At 38.6% G+C, this 17,447-nt stretch overlaps 3 protein-coding genes across 3 annotated transcripts; all 3 read right to left on the reverse strand.

Moving 5' to 3' along the window:
- Positions 1-1,273: 1,273 nt before the first annotated feature.
- On the reverse strand, positions 1,274-2,230 carry LOC130555271 (uncharacterized). The gene has a single exon (XM_057335360.1). It carries the CDS (start codon positions 2,228-2,230, stop codon positions 1,274-1,276), a length of 957 nt encoding a protein of 318 aa, XP_057191343.1.
- Positions 2,231-4,211: 1,981 nt separating this feature from the next.
- Positions 4,212-5,724, reverse strand: LOC130555936 (taste receptor type 2 member 1-like). The gene has a single exon (XM_057336502.1). It carries the CDS (start codon positions 5,343-5,345, stop codon positions 4,350-4,352), a length of 996 nt encoding a protein of 331 aa, XP_057192485.1. The 5' UTR covers positions 5,346-5,724; the 3' UTR covers positions 4,212-4,349.
- Positions 5,725-5,767: 43 nt separating this feature from the next.
- Positions 5,768-17,443, reverse strand: heg1 (heart development protein with EGF-like domains 1). The gene is made up of 13 exons (XM_057336499.1): positions 16,952-17,443; positions 13,015-14,559; positions 10,751-10,864; positions 10,427-10,549; positions 10,238-10,329; positions 9,986-10,041; positions 9,747-9,907; positions 9,389-9,523; positions 8,363-8,405; positions 8,200-8,237; positions 7,992-8,079; positions 7,721-7,898; positions 5,768-7,224 (listed from the first exon to the last, which is right to left on the reverse strand). Exons 1-13 carry the CDS (start codon positions 17,208-17,210, stop codon positions 7,081-7,083), a joined length of 2,976 nt encoding a protein of 991 aa, XP_057192482.1. The 5' UTR covers positions 17,211-17,443; the 3' UTR covers positions 5,768-7,080.
- Between the last annotated feature and the right edge of the window lie 4 nt (positions 17,444-17,447).

The raw sequence follows: 17,447 nt of genomic DNA on the forward strand, positions 1-17,447 counted from the left end.
GAGGGAGGGGGAGGGGGAGGGGGAGGGGGAGGGGGAGGGGGAGAGAGAGAGAGAGAGAGAGAGAGAGAGAGGATTTGAGAAAGGAGGGGTTTGTCTTTTTGTCCTTTCTCTGCTTCTGCTCTGTTTATGCCGTTTAAATTACTGTCAGTTACCGCAGTTACGCTGCAACACATTAAATATATTTATAGGCAAATAATAATAAATATATTCTATTAAATGTCTTAATAGTCTACCGAAGGTAAGCGGTGATATTCACAATATCAATATCCAGATAGCAAATAATTGATTTAAAAATCATTTATTTGGGTAGTGGCAAAATATAGTAGAACTATTTGGCAGTGCTTGTGATAAGCTTCAGTGAAAACAGGGAGATTATATCAAGTCCAGGCATGTCATGAGATATGACATGTTTGTGGGAATCTTTGCAGAATATTTCATTTAAAGTAAAAAGCCAACAAATTAACGATTTGAACGATTACTATTATATGTGTTCTAAATGTTGTATCTGTGTTCTACAGGGAAAGTTGACCAAAACCCCTTTAAGTTTGTTCCTGTGCATGTACAGACCTGACATACCTGAACATCTCTGAACATAAACTGGTTGTAATATTCAACTATTCCACATGATGGCATTGCTGTATTCGAAGATGATGCAACCAATCAATATTCGCATTGCCTTATATAACAGAATGCCTTGAAATGATTTGAACAGATTTCTATTCTGTGCTGCATGCAGATTTTCTAGAATGCCAAAGATCTTCCATAATTAATGATACAAAACATCTAAAATACTAACTAAAATTAGAACTCAAAAACATACTATAGAGAATCAGACAGACAGACATCAGACAGACAGACAGGAAAATGCATTTTTATAAGAATCTGATAGTATCATAAATAGAAATGCACTCATGCTCATTTTTCATGCACTAACACTTGTCAGTGTTAAAGTCCTTGAATATATTCAAAGTTCAAATAGATCTAGCAGGTGGACTTTTAACAGTAAGCAGTTTTTGAATATACATTTGCAATGTGTACAATACAGTCAAACAAAATCTTGCTAAACATATTCGCCACAGTGTAAAATTGAGTAAGAATTACCTATCAAGCAAGCAAATTTTAAAAATCTGCTAAATGTATGCATATGTCAATAGAAATTTCTATTTCTAACATTTACTAAAACCCTGACAAAATTTATTTCCAAGGGACAATGATCTATTCAAATTTCTGCAAACACTCGTTATCCTACCTTAAATGACATTTTACTTTAGTGTCATTCACTTTCATGTACTTCGTAAGAGAGTCGAACAAGTTTTTTCACAAAATCTACAGCCCGAAGCCTAAATTTTGACTGACCTAAACCTAAGATGATGGTTGTGCCAAAAGAGTAAAATACCAAAACGGAACAAAGTATGTGACCACTTGGATCAAACAATACTAAATCAAACCGATAAATGAGTTCATCTGCCATTAGCCAACCTGAGCAGAAAAAGAAAAGCACAGTTTGTGTGATGCTCAGTATAGTCACTCTCTTTTGCTTCCGGTAACGAAGAGCTGAACCGCTGTTCCCCTCCATGCTCTTCACATGCCTCCATAGATAATGAGCAGTGGCAGTGTTAGATGCCAGCATAATGCCAAGACAACACCAAAAATAGCTACATCTCAGCGAAAAGTCTGTCAACAAGAGATTGTACCGTACAATTAAGCCATCGGTGTTATAGTTGGGAATGCTGGATGAATTAAAGTACACCACAGAGATAAAAACTCTGCTTGGGATAGCATGCAAAAAGAATGAAAATAAAAAGAAAAATCTGTCAAAAAACAACATCAAATACATGAAAAGTTTGATGTGCGTCTTCAGCCAGATCAAACAAGGGTGCCGGGCAGGGACAATCTGAAAGTAATAAAACACATTGACCCCAAGAGACGCAGTAACACTGGTCCTCATGGCATACATTATAAGTGCAGACGAAATAATGTACATCCGAATAGGCACGTCAACAAAGTCATACATAACAAACAGAAGGTTACAGATGTTCAGAAGAAGGTTGCACCCAATAAGAGATCCGAACAAGACATTCAGAGGAGGCTTTTGGCAGATTTCTGATCCGTCCTGTGAAGAAAACATGCAGTAGATAAAAAACATGTTCATCAGGATAGTTGCGGCAGAAACAGGCACATACACTACGGCAAATTCCAAAGAACTCATCTCAACATAGGAGGAATTCATTTTTGCAATGGCCACTCAAGAACAACAAGATTTTTTATATCCACACTGTGTGAATAGCCCACCCCTTATGTAAATACATTTATAATGGGCAAAAGCCTCATTAAGACCCTCAGGGACCATATTGGTAAATGATGTGGAAAAAATCTCACTTAACCACTACTAGAGCCATTAACACCAAATAAATCATACCTGACTTAAACAAATAATATATTATAGGTGTCTGATTACTATTCAGAGTAGTGGTCATTTTGCTGTGAACGAATTCATATTTTACTCCTGTCATGGCTCATTGTAAAAGTCTATGAACCGTGATTTGAATCTGTTCTGATTTGCATTTTGAAATCTAAAATGCAGTTTTGTCGCATTGATGTTTCTAGTAAGAAGAGACTGGATCCTATAAATTGTTTAAAATTACAAAAAAATTAAAATGTCATTTCTTTTTTAAATATGTGGAGAAGAGGAAAATACCAATCCATTTGAAAATAAATCTCATATAGAAGATTAAAAATATAATCTAAAAAAACATTTGATTAAATGGTCATCTGCCCCTTGGTGATGCCCATTCATCCTTTTGTGTAACATTCAGTATCTATAAAAACAAACAAATATTCACTGAGGGTTAATAGGATGTCCTCAGGTAATACTAGCATATGGAATGGAAAACACAAACAGAATAAAAAAACAAGGAAGCATTGCATTTTATGATATTTACTGTGATTCAAACGTGTTGCAATATAAGTTGTCACATTTGAACACCCTGAACATTTGGTAAAAATAATCTGCTTTTGTGTTTCACAAAAGAAAGTCATATGAGTGACAGAATTTCCATTTTTTATGACCTTTTTCTTTTTCTAAGGATATTTTAGGATATGTAACATAACTATTATGGCTTACTCCATTTGACATAACATGTGTGAGGAGTTGCAAGCTTTAACTTAGCAATATAATAAGTTATATTGTTTAATATAGTATATATAGTACAGTTATTGTAGTCATCTTGTGTTCTCCACCAATCAAGACTAATGCTCTACTGGAAGGCATGAGAACAAAATCAATGGAATCTGAAACAATACATAAAACATACATAATGAACGAACTCACCTAACATGACTTGTATCATTATCATTGGCTGTAAACTGTATTTGATGATAATAGAATTCAGCAATGAACCAATGTAATATTTAATATAGAAAAGTAATATTAAAAATAACTTGGTAACAAAATGGCTAATTTACTAAATGTCTTAATCCTACAGGGGTTGTGTTTGCATGTGTTTATCATATAGTTCTGTAAAAAAAACTTTGAACTGCTCTGGTGTCAACTGAAAAGAAAACCATTTTATCGAAATGAAAAGAGAACTTTATTAATAAACTCATCTTTAGATTTAACATAGTTTGACATTGTATAAAAAGTTGACTAAAGGTACGTGGGTAAGTTTATTTCTGGTTCTAGCTAAGTGCATGTTCAGACCTGACGTTCTTTGAAAATAGAATGGTTGTAATATTCAATTATTCCACAAGATGGCACTGCAGTATTTGGAGTTGAAACATAAACCATTGGGATCAATATTTCAACGCCTGACCTTAAAGCAGGATTACATAAAAATTGCTTAAAGACATTTCAATTCTGTGGACCTGGCTTAAGTTTTAATAGTATGGCAAAGATCAACCATTTCCAACAACCCAGCTGGAAATTAAAACAAAGATAGAAATTATAGACAGAACACAGACAAAGGGAAATGCTTAAAATGCTTAAAATAGGAGTGTTACATTTATGCAATTGTCAATGTACCCATGCCGATTTTTATACATTCACACAAGTTGTTTGTAAATATGTTAATATCTTTAGCAATTGAACATTAAGCAGTTTATTTAATATACATTTCTGAAAGAAATCTTACTAAACATAGCATTTACCACATGGTGTAAAATGTATGTCAACATGTCAAAAGGAATTTTGTAAAAATCACTTTAAGGCCTTTGACATAATGTGGTTTGCAAATGGCAAAAAACAATTTACAATACAATACAATAATCTATTACATTGGTAATCTGACCCTAAATTACATAAACATATTTACAGTCGATTACTATCCTCTGTTCTGAACAGACGTTAGCCTTTAACCCTTTCCAGTATCACTGAGACGAAAGTTTACGTTTACGTCACCCACATTCAGGTTACTCCGTAAGACTATTCGACCAAGTTTTTTCACTATATCTACAGCCCGAAGCCTAAATTTTGACTGACCAACACCTAAAATGACGGTTGTACCAAAAGCATAACATGCCACAATAGAAAACAGCACATGACCAGTTGGATTAAAATTGATATTAAAACGAAACATGAGTTCTTCTGTTATCAGCCAGCCTGAGGAGAAAAAGAAAAGCACCGTTTGGATAATGCTCAGTGTAGTCACTCTCTTCTGCTTCCGGTAATGAAGAGCAGACGAAGAACTAGAGTTCTCCATGCTCTTCACATGCTTCCATAGGTAGAGAACAGTGGAGGTGTTGGATGCCACCATAATGCCAAGACAAATGAAACAATAGCAACATCTAAGCCAGAAGTCTGTCAGTATCAGATAATACCGCAGAATTAGACCTCTACTGGTCAAGATGCTGGATGAATTGAAGTCCACCGCAGAAATAAAAACTCTTCCTGGGAGAACTTGTAAAATAAATCCAAATGAAAAGAAGATTCTGTCAAAGACCAACATGAAGTACATGAAGAGTTTGATGCGCGTCTTCACCCAAATCAAACAAGGGTGCCGGGCAGGAACAATCTGAAAGTAATAAAACACATTGAGGCCGAGAGAGGCAGTGAAACTGGTCCTCATGGCATACAGAATAAGGGCACATGAAACAATGTATGCCCATACAGGCACGTCCACGGTTTTATAGATCACAAACACAAGGTTACAGATGTTCAGAAGCAGGTTGCACCCAATAAGAGATCCGACCAAGACATTCAGAGGAGGCTTTTGGCAGATTTCTGATCCATCCTGTGAAGAAAACATGCAGTAGATAAAAAACATGTTCATCAGGGTAGTGGCGACAGAAACGGGCACATTCACTATGGCAAATGCCAACGGACTCATTTCAACAATGATGGAACTCATTTTTGCAATGGCCACTGAAGAGAATCATGTTTCTTTTATATCCACACTGTGTGAATGGTCCGTCCCTATTTAAATACATTTATAATGGACAAAAGCCTCATTAAAGCCTTGAGGAAACCTATTACTAAAATATATAATAATCACAGCTATTTACCACTGAATAAATAGTACAGTACATGATTGATGTAAACAAATGATGTATAATAGGTTTCTGATTACTATTCCTACTAGTGGTCATTTGGCTGTGAACGCTTCGTTGCGAATGTTTATTTGTGTCAAGGCTCAATGTCAAACTCTATGAACCATGATCTTAATCTATTTTGATTTGCATTTTAAAAAAGCAAACTGCAGTTTTGTTGCATAAATGCTTTGGGGAAGAGGAGACTTGCTGCTATTAAAAAATATTTAAAGACAGTCAAACAAACATTAACATTAGAAATCAAACATTTCTTTTATTTTAAAATACAAGTCTGACTACAACGCCAGATTCAAGTGACCATCCACAGAGGACGGGAAAAATAGTACTGCAAAGAAGCGTGATATGAACGATTAAAAATATAGCACATCTCATGATAAAAACAGGTTAGGTAAAATGGACACCTGTCACCAGGTGATGCTCATTCTCTTATGCACCATTAAGCATTCATAAAATCATATATTCACTGAGGGTTTATGGAAGGTCCTCAGGTAATACTACAGTATCCTGGAAAGGAAAACTTAAATAGAATAAATTATAAAAAAACAAGGCAGCATTGTGTTTTATGATTATTACTATGATTCTTGCTACATTTCTTATGAACATGCATTCAGTAATATTGTGTATCAAAATCTTACCAGCTTTTACACAGGTTTCTCCAGCGTGACTCCCACTACTACAAAGCTTTACAGAAAAGTTCACAAAAAATGTGTCATCATTTACTTCCCATTTGACTTTCTGTTTGTATAACATGCAATAAAAGTGGATGGACACCAGAGGATGTCAAGCTCATCACCAGTGCATCACAAAAGTAGTCAATGCAACACATACACAACATCAGTTTATATAAATCAATATGAACGGAGTGAAATTCGGTTGTACTCGCCGTGGAAATCTTGACTGACCTTGGTCACTATTCACTTTCATTGTATGTCAAGCAGCAGCTTGGACATTCTGCTAAAAACAATCTCCATTTGTGTTTCACGGAAAGAAAGAAAAGCGGTGAGTAAAAGATGACAGAATTTTCATTTTTGGGTGAACTATTCCAAACACCCATCCGAATATCTCCTCACACATTCAACCATAACATCTTAACAAACCAGTAGGATATTTAACATATAAATACATTTATGGCTTCCTCCATTTGACATCTGTGTGAGGAGTTCATAGTGCAAACTTTTACTTCATAAAAGTGATACTGCAGCTCAGTCATCTTGTGTTGTTCGACACCAATCAAAGCTAAATTCACAGATTCTTACTGAAGAACAAATGCTTTGCTGGGTGCCATGAGAACAAATAAATGAAATCTCATTGTTTGTACTCATCAGCTCCACACCAGAAACGACAGTTTCATTGTGGTCCTGTGTGGGCAAATGCTAATTTGACCTCGGAAGAGCTCTCGGTGCGCTCATCCGCACACAGATAATTGTCTTTTCCTGCCAGCTCATTTTCACATTCAAAGGCCCATTTAGTGGTCAGTCTTTACATCTGTGACAGGTCAAACCACGCTGAGAGTTTGTATGCAGCATCAGAAAGCCATCAAAAGTAGTCTCTCCGCCGTGAATCATCGCTTATGAAGGAAGGATTCCACGAGGCAGGGTAGATGCAGGAATGCCATGAGCCAGGAAGTCCGGAAAACGGATACAGACCGTTTCGCTCCAAGTCTGCGTTTCTCAATGCAGGCTACAAGAGAGAATTTGAGTCACATATCAGCTTTTTATCTACTGCTCCCTGGAGCAACCTAAGGTTAAAGTGATAGTTTGCCCAAAAATTTTAATTCATTTTGTCAAAATATCTTTTGTGTTCTGCATAAGAAAGAAAGTTGTACAGGTTTGAAATGACAAGAGGGTGAGTAAATGATGACCGAATCAACTATCCTTAAATGACTTGGTCAAGGATGATAGCTCATGTTTTATACTTTTTTTTTAGGTTGGACTCTTTCCTGTGTTCAAATGTATGTAATGAATAAAACAGCAGCAACAGCATTCTAATAAGAGATCTTTATTAAACATTTGACATTTACCATAAATTAAACCAAATAAACCATTTTCTGCTACGTTATATTGTGCATCTTTTCTAACTGTAGGCTGTTGCTATTGTAGCAACATTACATTAACGCAAAATGTGAGGCCTATGAGTACGACTCAAATAAGCCAATAAAACACACGTCATCACATACCGAATAGTAGATGTCAGTCATTTGCAGGAGATTTTTGGTGCTGCCGTTCTCTTGCATCTCTATGGTCTCTCTGCCCCACTCCATAGACACACGGTTACTCTTAGGAAACTCTGCGTAGGGCGACATCTGAAGGTCTCCGCTTTTGAAGATGATTTTATTGATGTCGTTTTTGTCCTTTCTGTGAGGGCAGTGAAGAAAAGCAGTTTAGATACCTGTACTTTATATTCTGAATATCTGTATCAAAAAAGTAACTAAACAGGAATGAACTTACCTGCAGCAGGTGACTATAAGAGCAATGATGACAATTAAGAGCAGAGCTCCACCGGCAGGAGACACCACCACAGCTATCAACTTATAGACTGCATATCAAAAACATTACATCAGCAACATAAATCATGTCATAAGCTTAAGATAAAACATTTTAAATATTTAATTCTTGGTGTAAACCTAATATAATAAAAACGAATACGGAATCTTACAATTACTGCAGTTGAATCCTCCAAATCCAAACATGCACCTGCATGAGTGAACACAAGTTTTGATGCATGAACAAAACTTGACTAAACTTCTGTTTATTCTTGTCAATGTAATGTGATTATAAGTAATGTAGGTATGTAAAATACATGAAAACATCATACTTACTCAACACATTTTCCATTTACAAGCTTAAGTCCATCTCCACAGTCTAAAAATGACATCAGTCAAAAATATTACATTCGTAAACATTGCAGGATGTTGTGAAGTCACTGTACAAATGAAAGGGATACTCCACCCAAAAATGAAATTTTTGTCATGAATTACTCATCCTCAAGTTGTTCCAAACCTGTAAAAAAAATTGCCTGGTTGTACACAAAGAAAGATTGAGATTTCGGGGGTAGTCATGGTAGTCAAAAATGCCCCGGTAACTGTTCGTTTTACGAAATTCTTCAAAATATCTCATTATGTGTTTAACATAACAAAACAATATAAACAATATTTTTTTCTACTATGGTCAATGGTGCCCCAGAAACCTCAGTTGCTAACATTTTTCCAAATATCTTTCTGTGTGTACAAGCAATTAAAGTAATTTAAGCATGTTTGGAACAACATGAGGATGAGTAATTCATGACATAATTTTCATTTTTAGGTCGACTATCCCTTTCATGTTTTTGACAGTGGCAGTGTAGAGGTAGTCAACAAAAAAAAATATAGAGAGAGAGAGAGAGAGAGAGAGAGACAGAGAGAGAGAGAGAGAGAGAGAGAGAGAGAGAGAGAGAGAGAGAGAGACACGACAGACAGGAACAGCATGACAGAGAGAGAGAGAAGAGAGAACAGAGAGAGAGAGAGAGAGAGAAGAAGAAGAGAGAGAGAGAGAGAGAGAGAGAAGAACAGAGAGAAGAGAGACAGAGACAGAAGAAGAGAGAGCGAGAGACAGACAGAGAAGAAGAGAAGAGAGAGAGACAGACGAGAGAAGAGAGACAGACAGAGACAGAGAGACAGACACAAGAGAGAGAGCGGAGATAGAGGTAACAGAGAGAGACAGACAAGAGACGGAGAGAGAGAACAGAACACAGAGACGAGAGACAAAAGGATGACAGAGAGCAAAGAGAGATGAGAGAGGAAGAGAGGCCATGAGAGAGAGAAAGAGATGAGAGACTAGAAGAGAGAGAGAGAGCGAGCAAGCCTTACCTCTGCAGGTCATGTCCCCTGGGTTCTTTTTGAAGTATCCTGGAAGGCACTGGCAGGACGGTGTGCCGCTAACATCCGAGCACACAGAGTACTGAGGATCACACTTTGTCTTCTGGGTCAAGCACAAGCTCTCCACTAAACAGAGAAAAGAGAATTAGAACACATGGCTTCTTCTAAGAAACTCACAAAAAGGTTTTCAAAATATTATTGAAAATTGGCACATGCAAGAGCACTTCAAAGACTTTATTATCCATGCATGTCGTGTGACTGGTGTTATCATGGAGTGGACTCGTGGCATGAAAAGAGAGAGCAGTTTTGAGATAAAAGAATGATGCGGCCAGTGGGCCCTGAGTGGTACCGTGATAGGACAGCTGGTGCTGAAGTTTTATGGTACAGTGCGAGTATGTCCGGCTGCAGTTGCTCAGGGACATCTGGATGCTGTTGTCGATGTCAGTGCTGGTTACGTTGGCAGAGAGTGAAAACATGTTCACAGCTGAGATCTGCACGAGGTCTCCATCTCTGTACACGAAGAACACATTCATAAACACTCAGGGACAAAGAACAGGTCCAAGAACGCTAGGATTTGTAGAAACTCACTTTTTACTCAAGATAGAACGTCTGTAACCGTGGAAGATGGAGAGAGAGGCATTGAGCTGGAAAAAAAACCCACACCCAAATGTTAAACAGCCTGTGGAAGATTAATACATCACTGTATCATGTTTAACAAATCGTATCTCGATTTCCCTAATAGCTTCTGTAGACTACTCGGCATAATCTGATTTGGCTGTGTGGTTTAAAGGTGGATAGGTCAGGTGAATATATTGTAACATACAGCATCCGGTTGCATACCAGCTGTAGGATCTCTCTGTGCAGCTCATGTAGATTTGAGCTTCTGAGGTGCATGGAGTTGTTGACTGTGAAGGTGCCCAAAAATGTCTTCACTGCAGGAGAAAAGCGTAACAAAATGAGTGACTGAAGCCATAATATCTTTATTTACGGCTCTTGGTGTTCTTTCAGTGTGGACAGCTAACCACCTACCTTGGGTACAGCTGCGGCCATCCTCCAGGTCAAAGCCCAGGGCACATTCACAGCTGAAAGAGCCACCTGTGTTGACGCACACTGAACCGTGGGGACACGGACTATTGACACACTCATCCACGTCTGTGAAAAAACAATTCAATGAATTCATTTCCTTTAAAATCCCCAAAGTAAACATTAAATGTAACAACGTGATAAGGGTAGTCAGAAGATAATAGATAAAACTTTCATTTAAAATTAAAATGGAGGGATGTTATGTTGAAAAGTCCTTTGTGAATCATTATTATGTTTGCATTTTAGTGTGCATTAAAGTGAACTGCTTACCCACAGTACAGGAGGGTCCAGTCCATGCAGGCAGACACTGACAGTGATAACTTCCCTCGGCCGTTCTAACACAGTGGCCTCCATTAGCACAAGTGTCAGGCCCACACACAGGACCTTAAAGGAGCCAGACATAGATAATAAATCAGACAAAACAAACAATTCAAGATTTTATTTGTGTTCACAGTACAAAACAGTGAAGGGGATATTTTCAAATCTCTAACCCTATAGACGGTTTCATAGGACACACGAAGTTAACTTCCACTCTGTGTTTGGTTATAATACAACAATTTATTTTATATTTAACCCATATTAATCCAAGTTCATATTTAATTGTATCAAATTCAATTAAAACTACTCAACCAACAGCTATAATCTAATGGGGAAGTCTACTGGAAGTCAAGTTTGGGTCACATAAAGTTTGTTTATGTTGTTGCTGCTAAAACAGTCTATGAATGAACAAATAACTAGAGTTATTATAGAACTTTTCTTGTTTTTGCAGGTACAACTTTGATTGTTTTGCTTGTAGTCAATGTGTCTCATGTACAGCTGCTTTGTAACAATGAAAATTGTAAAAGCGCTATATAAATAAAGTTGAGTAGAGTTGAGTTGAGAGTGCTGCAGTCTTGTAGATCTGTTTTGTAGGCCAAAACCTGAAAATGTGTTAGCATTTTAGCACTTTTGATACAGTCATCCTGAAATAGACATGTGCCCGGTTAACCGCGGTTACCACCAAATCCTGCTGAAACCGAGCTGGCTACGATAATGCAAGGTATCGATTATTTTATTGATGCGTAGCTTGTCCGTGAAGCACGGCTCTGGGATCAGTAGAAATGCTGCTCGATCTAAAAGCAGTGCGAATTTGAGTCGCTTATAACGTGCATTTTAAAAAGCAACACCCGTCAAACATGATCATTATAAATATACTTTATTATCATGAAAATACCTGAGGAGGCTTGAGGATCGGTGATAAAAACACGTCCTTAGGCATTTCCTACTACTACAAGTGTTATGGTCTTCTTCTGCAGTGCGTATTTGGAGTTTCTGCACGAGAGCGCCCTCTGGCATTCGGATACAGCAGCATGTTACCGTACTTCACTCACAAGTTGTGCATAAATCACGTGATATATATTTTCGGTTAACCGGGCATATGTCTATCCTGAAATGAATGTTTTTTGTTAAATGCCCGAAATAAGGTATGTGGTTAACAAAAGCTCAATATATTTTCATGTTATTTAACAAAACTCACCAGTTATACCTCACACTTAATTTTTTAAAGATGTTTGTGTCTTGAAAAAGATGGTTGCTAAGTATAATCTAAACTAGGTAGCTATGTCAAGCGACATTAAATGTCATTTCGTGTAAAAATCTTAAGAAAACAATGCAACAAAGGTACAGTTGACAATAAAATCAGGATGGAGATTTATCCACAGAATAGTTCCTTATAAGAAAACATGTTTGAAATAAAGTTTGAAAGAGTTAGAAAGCATGGTGGTGTTGACGTTGATGTTAAGCGTTCATGTTTTACTTTGTTTATAGCTGATAGATCGTAGGATCAGAATTTTTTTATTCTTTATTATTATTCTGCTACATATTTACTTCATTAGTTATAGATTATATTCATTTCTATCTAGTTTTTATATTCTATATATATATAACTTTTCTGTTGGATGCTGCATATGTATTGTCTTCACAAGTAGATATGAGTTTGCAGTGGTCTCATACTCAAGGTTCATAATAACGTCACGAGACAATGTTGTGAAGCAGTAATTTTCTACTCTCTATGTTGGTATAATAACACTTGCTCAATGTATTTCTAGTCAGATCAAGACCCAAGAGGCCATATGACTGACAGGTAAAGCAACCAATCACGTTTTGTTTTGTGCCGCGTCATGTTTAGAGGCGTGGAAATGTCCCCGCAGTAATAGACCGGTGTATATTCACGAACATGTAAAAAGCTAACAGCAACAAAATGATTGTAAGTCTATGCCGTGAACCTCGCATACATTTAAGAATCAAGCATTTAGGCAACCATAAACGTCTCCCGGAAATCCTGTGAAATTCAACCAATCAGATGACGACTTCGAACGTGCTGAAGTGTTTCCACAAAAGTGTGCCTTATGCATCAGACGTTTAGCCAACGGTCCGTGGGCGTGACGTCTGAGGCTGAGACTAGTGTGATCCTAACTTCCACAAAAATACACCATCCCTGCAGCACTCTATGGTGTAACATTCTGATATATCAAATATAAATAACACAAACGCACCTGGTGATGGGGTTGTCCTTATTGGCATATGTGTGGTTGTCACTCCCATCTCTGTGGTTCCTTTGTCTGTGTGACTCCTGGTGGTAAAAACCACAGTGCCCCTGGTCGGAGTGATTTTGCTATAGGGTGTCGTTGCGTGTCTGTAGTGCGCCGTCGTGTTCCCTGGCGTGGCTGTGCTGGTTTCTAAGTGCAAGGTGGTGACATCAGCGGAGCCGGATGTACTGGGCGCCTGTGTTTTTCCAGTAGGAGAGGTAGGCAGACACTTGGTTGTGGAAGATGCTGTCGTCTCCAGCATCTGGACGGTGTTGGTGGTAGCAAGTGTAGTGTGCTCTGTTTCAGCCGGTGGGGTGGTGCTTGGCTGGAGCTGATGTGTGGTGACAGGAGCAGTCACGGTAGTGCTGGTGGATATGTTAAAAGTAGATGTCTCGTAAGTGGCTTCTTCTGTAATTTGTGGCCTCTGAGTTGCCGGGACAGCAGATGTTGACACCACCTCAGTGTTGGTCGGATCATCAGATTTGGGAATGTAGGGTGACTGTCGAGTGGGGAACCTGGAAAACAAGTCATCGGTTGTGGTGGATACATCCAGAAATGCTGGGGGTGCAGTGGTTAAGACCTGAATGGTAGTATCCTCCATTGTACGGGTTGGAGGACCTTTGGGTTCCTCACGGCCGCTGGAGCTGACAGATCCAGTCGAGAACTCTGTAGAAGCTCCGGTGTCCATAGAATCAGTCACTGTGGTCTCACGGTTCTGCTGGGATGTACTGGAGACATTGTGTTCACCAGTGGTAAAAGGAGGCGTTGAAGACACAGAGTAACTGGTTTCTGTGTAAGACGTCTCACTGCTTACATACGTAAAATCCGTTTCAGCTTTACCATTGTCAGTCACTGTGAAAGGTAGTGTGGAATTTGGGTTGTCACCTTGCTCAAACCTCTGTCGTGTCACAAAAGGTTGTCTCGTCTGTGATTCAGTGCCTTGAAACACCCTTGGCCCCTCGGTCTCTGTAAACTGGCCCTGAGTTGCATTGGTCCGACTATGATCTTCAGATGTGAGCTCAGTTTGATCAGATGTTGCAGATACAACACTGACGTTTTTTTCTCTTCCCTGGGTGGTACCTGACGTCCCCTCCTCCCAGCTTAACGTTTGTGAGACAGTCTCAGATGTGTCCGAGTCATTCGTGTATAGAGAGGTGCTGTTAGAAGTCACAGAGAGCAGGGTGCGCTCTCCAACTCGGCTGGTGGTGGAGACGTAGGTGCTATCGGTGTGAGAAAGAGAATCAGTGCTGTCCGTGTCGGCATAATGCTTTCTTTGGTCCGTTACAGGAATATCTCGCACTGTCCGGGTCTCCGTCACAAGCTGGTGTTTCTCTGTGAGGGCTGGAAAAGAACTGCTGCCATAGGATGCTTCAGACGGACCCTCCCATTGGGCAGTAGCATTATGGGTGAGCTCATGGTTGGATAGTAGCAGTCCAGTGGGATCATCTGAGGTCTTCCGAGTTGTCCAGTCCGCTGTATTTGTGGAGATGTGGAAAGCTTGTGATAGTTTGTCTGGAAATATAGAAAAACAAATAGGCATGTCAGACATTTTGTAAAATATATCAATTGTCTTTAATGGGGAATTTGAGGCATTACCTCGAATTTGAGGCAGGAATTTGAGGCATTACCTCGATTAATTCTGCAATTTGAGTAATACCGCCACTAGGGTGCGCTTCACATTAGACGATACTTGGGAAACCTCTGGAACTGTGTGAGATGTTTTCAGAAGTGACTGCGGATGTAATGATTTTGGGTGGAGAACAATTGGCAGCCACACTCGTCTAACCTAACAAAAGCTTGGGCCCTAAAAATGGAGGGGTTTTTGACCCATTGGGACTTGCTGTTTCCTTCCTTCAGCTGACCAAGCAAAGTCCATATTACAGCAATGTCACTGCTGCATGGAGTTCATAGACAGGGAGAAATATAAACTGGACCTCAGACTGAATAGAGACACTTATTTTAAGAGGGTGGTAGAAAAAAATCCTGATGGGCAGAAGTACCAGTATGATAAACAATACAATAATTCCTTCGCGTACCCATGGTACGGTAACTGATACATTTCTGATGTCTGGACTGTAATAAATACATTCTCTTAATCTCTTCGTTTATATTTCACGTTTTGACTAAAAATGTCACATCCATAACGCTGTAATTGCCCCATAAACAATGAAGTATTTTGCAGGTATGATGTAGAATTTTTTTGTTTTTTTTAAGTCAGTCAGTTATGTGCAACAATTTGAGCATGTCAAACCCAGTCTTTTTGTAAATCACCCCACAATCTTTGCCAAAATATTTAAATCTGGTGACTACAAAAATGTCTACAGATATGAATCTGTGATGTTTTGGGTGATGTCAGAATCAAAATTACACAACTAAAAATGAGTTTTTCTGATCGCATTCCAGGAATCTTCCAACGGATACACAATGATAGTGATGGAGAAAGACCTACAGACTGATGATCTAGTAATTTGGAAAATATAGAATGAGCTGGAAAAAGTGAAATATTCCTTTTACCCAAGGCAAATTGATACGCACCAAAAGAAAGACTGTACATCACTCACATCTGTTTAAATCTGGATATTATTTTTGCCTTGCAAAACAAAATCAATATTTCCCAAATCACGTTAATCCATACACATTTCAAGAGGACAATAATCTAAGAACTCTAAAAAAATAATGCGTCACACTGCTCACACCCTAATTTAAGACAAAACCAATGAGAAATACGGTAAATGATTGTAAACAAAACTTTGCAGACAGTGGACAAAGCAGATACCTAAAGCCAGGTTGAGTAAGGATCAATACAGTGCCAGGCTGTCAGCTAGAGATAATTTATTGCAGGGGTTTTCAAACTGGGGTCCGGGGACTCCCAGTGGGCCTCCAAAATGTTCTAAACCGGGGTCCACAGAAAATGTTTGAGAAACAAAAGACAGCAAAAGTTGTAAAATTCTACTGAAGATTATTGCAGTTTCATTTCTACAAACAATATGTTGCCTTTATAATATCACACTTACTATTTGTCTAACAGTTTAAATGCTTCTTTATACAAATAAAATGTATAAGTATTTTAGAAAGGGGGTCCCTTGCAAAAAGTTCATCATATTTGGGGATCCTTGGCATGAAAAAGTTTGAAAACCCCTGATTTAGTGTATTTATTTACTCCTGGTTATGGCCTAGTTCAAATATTTTGTATGACTATCAATAATCAAATGCTTTTTATTCAAAATTAGACAAACATACACCTAGATTGTACAAAAACTGGATGCACTGGCTATGCAATATATCAGAGCCTATTTACAGCATCTTATTCTTATCATCACACTATAATTCATGTCAAAATATTAATGTGTCAAATGACATTTAATGGTATTTGAGCAACCAAAGTTATGAGCACCATAACATGTAGCAACAATTCTGCATTTATGACTTGTAAAACCCTTACTGTACCCTTAAATTACTTTCACTATGGTATTTAACCATTTAAATACAAATTTACCGTTTCCTCACTACAGTCAACATAACATAACCATGGAAATTGAAGTTAAACTGATACTAGTCATAAATCTGCCCCCAAATACGAATAATATACTTTTATTAAAATTAAATTTCATAAGAGGACCTATTATGTAATGCCCAAAATAATAGCTGAGATTGGAGAGAACTTGGTTTAAAATTGTTGTGTCCAGGATGACACATATTGAAACTCAGTCTGACTCTAGTCAGTTTCAGCTACGTTATATATCGTATAAAACTCATATAATAGGCCCGTCTGGTGACAGCACACATTCTGAACTTCAGGGCAGCTTTACATTGACTTGGGATGTGAATTTAAAACCTAGTCAGAAGCCCGCAGTGTGTAAACAGATGCTTCGAGCATCACATGCTCGTGGACCGCATGTCTTACCAGCTCGCGCTCCTGTTATCGACACACTGGCGGGAACGTCCGTCATCTCCTCCAGGTCCACAGTCGTCGCAGCTGCCCCCCTGTCCGGCCAAGTGGTCGTTTGTTTCAAACCAGTCGTTCGAGCAGGAAACGATTCGGTAATCAATGGAATATCGGTGTCCGCATCTGTTGAAAAACTTTCAACAATCGCGGCGTTTAGGACGAGCAAAAACACCGTGACCGCCACACGTTGAGCGCGTCTCCGTGCACACGTTTCCATCGTAAAGGCGACCGGGCGTACTTCCTATGAAATAACACACCAAAGCCGTCAGGGTCACCATCGGAAAGTCTCTTTAACAGTTTCCCATTTTAAAACGTCTTATGAGGGTTTTAAAGTTGGAGCTGACGGGTAAGAAGCGGTTTTATTTCGGGCATTGAGTGAGAAACAGGAGCAAGGGGTGACTCCTCCCCTCGGGCAGGCGATAGCGGTTTCCACCCCATTCCTCAGGATGAACGC

Source organism: Triplophysa rosa, linkage group LG6 (assembly GCF_024868665.1).
Source record: "Triplophysa rosa linkage group LG6, Trosa_1v2, whole genome shotgun sequence".
NCBI classification, from domain to species: domain Eukaryota; kingdom Metazoa; phylum Chordata; class Actinopteri; order Cypriniformes; family Nemacheilidae; genus Triplophysa; species Triplophysa rosa.

Coding starts and splice junctions, on each gene's coding strand:
- heg1 (XM_057336499.1), bottom strand. CDS start 17,210: ATGGAAACGTGTGCACGGAGACGCGCTCAACGTGTGGCGGTCACGGTG. Junction 10,550..10,750: donor TGGACCCTCCTGTACTGTGG/GTAAGCAGTTCA, acceptor GTTTTTTCACAG/ACGTGGATGAGTGTGTCAAT. Junction 8,406..9,388: donor AGGGGACATGACCTGCAGAG/GTAAGGCTTGCT, acceptor TGTCATTTTTAG/ACTGTGGAGATGGACTTAAG.
- LOC130555936 (XM_057336502.1), bottom strand. CDS start 5,345: ATGAGTTCCATCATTGTTGAAATGAGTCCGTTGGCATTTGCCATAGTG.
- LOC130555271 (XM_057335360.1), bottom strand. CDS start 2,230: ATGAATTCCTCCTATGTTGAGATGAGTTCTTTGGAATTTGCCGTAGTG.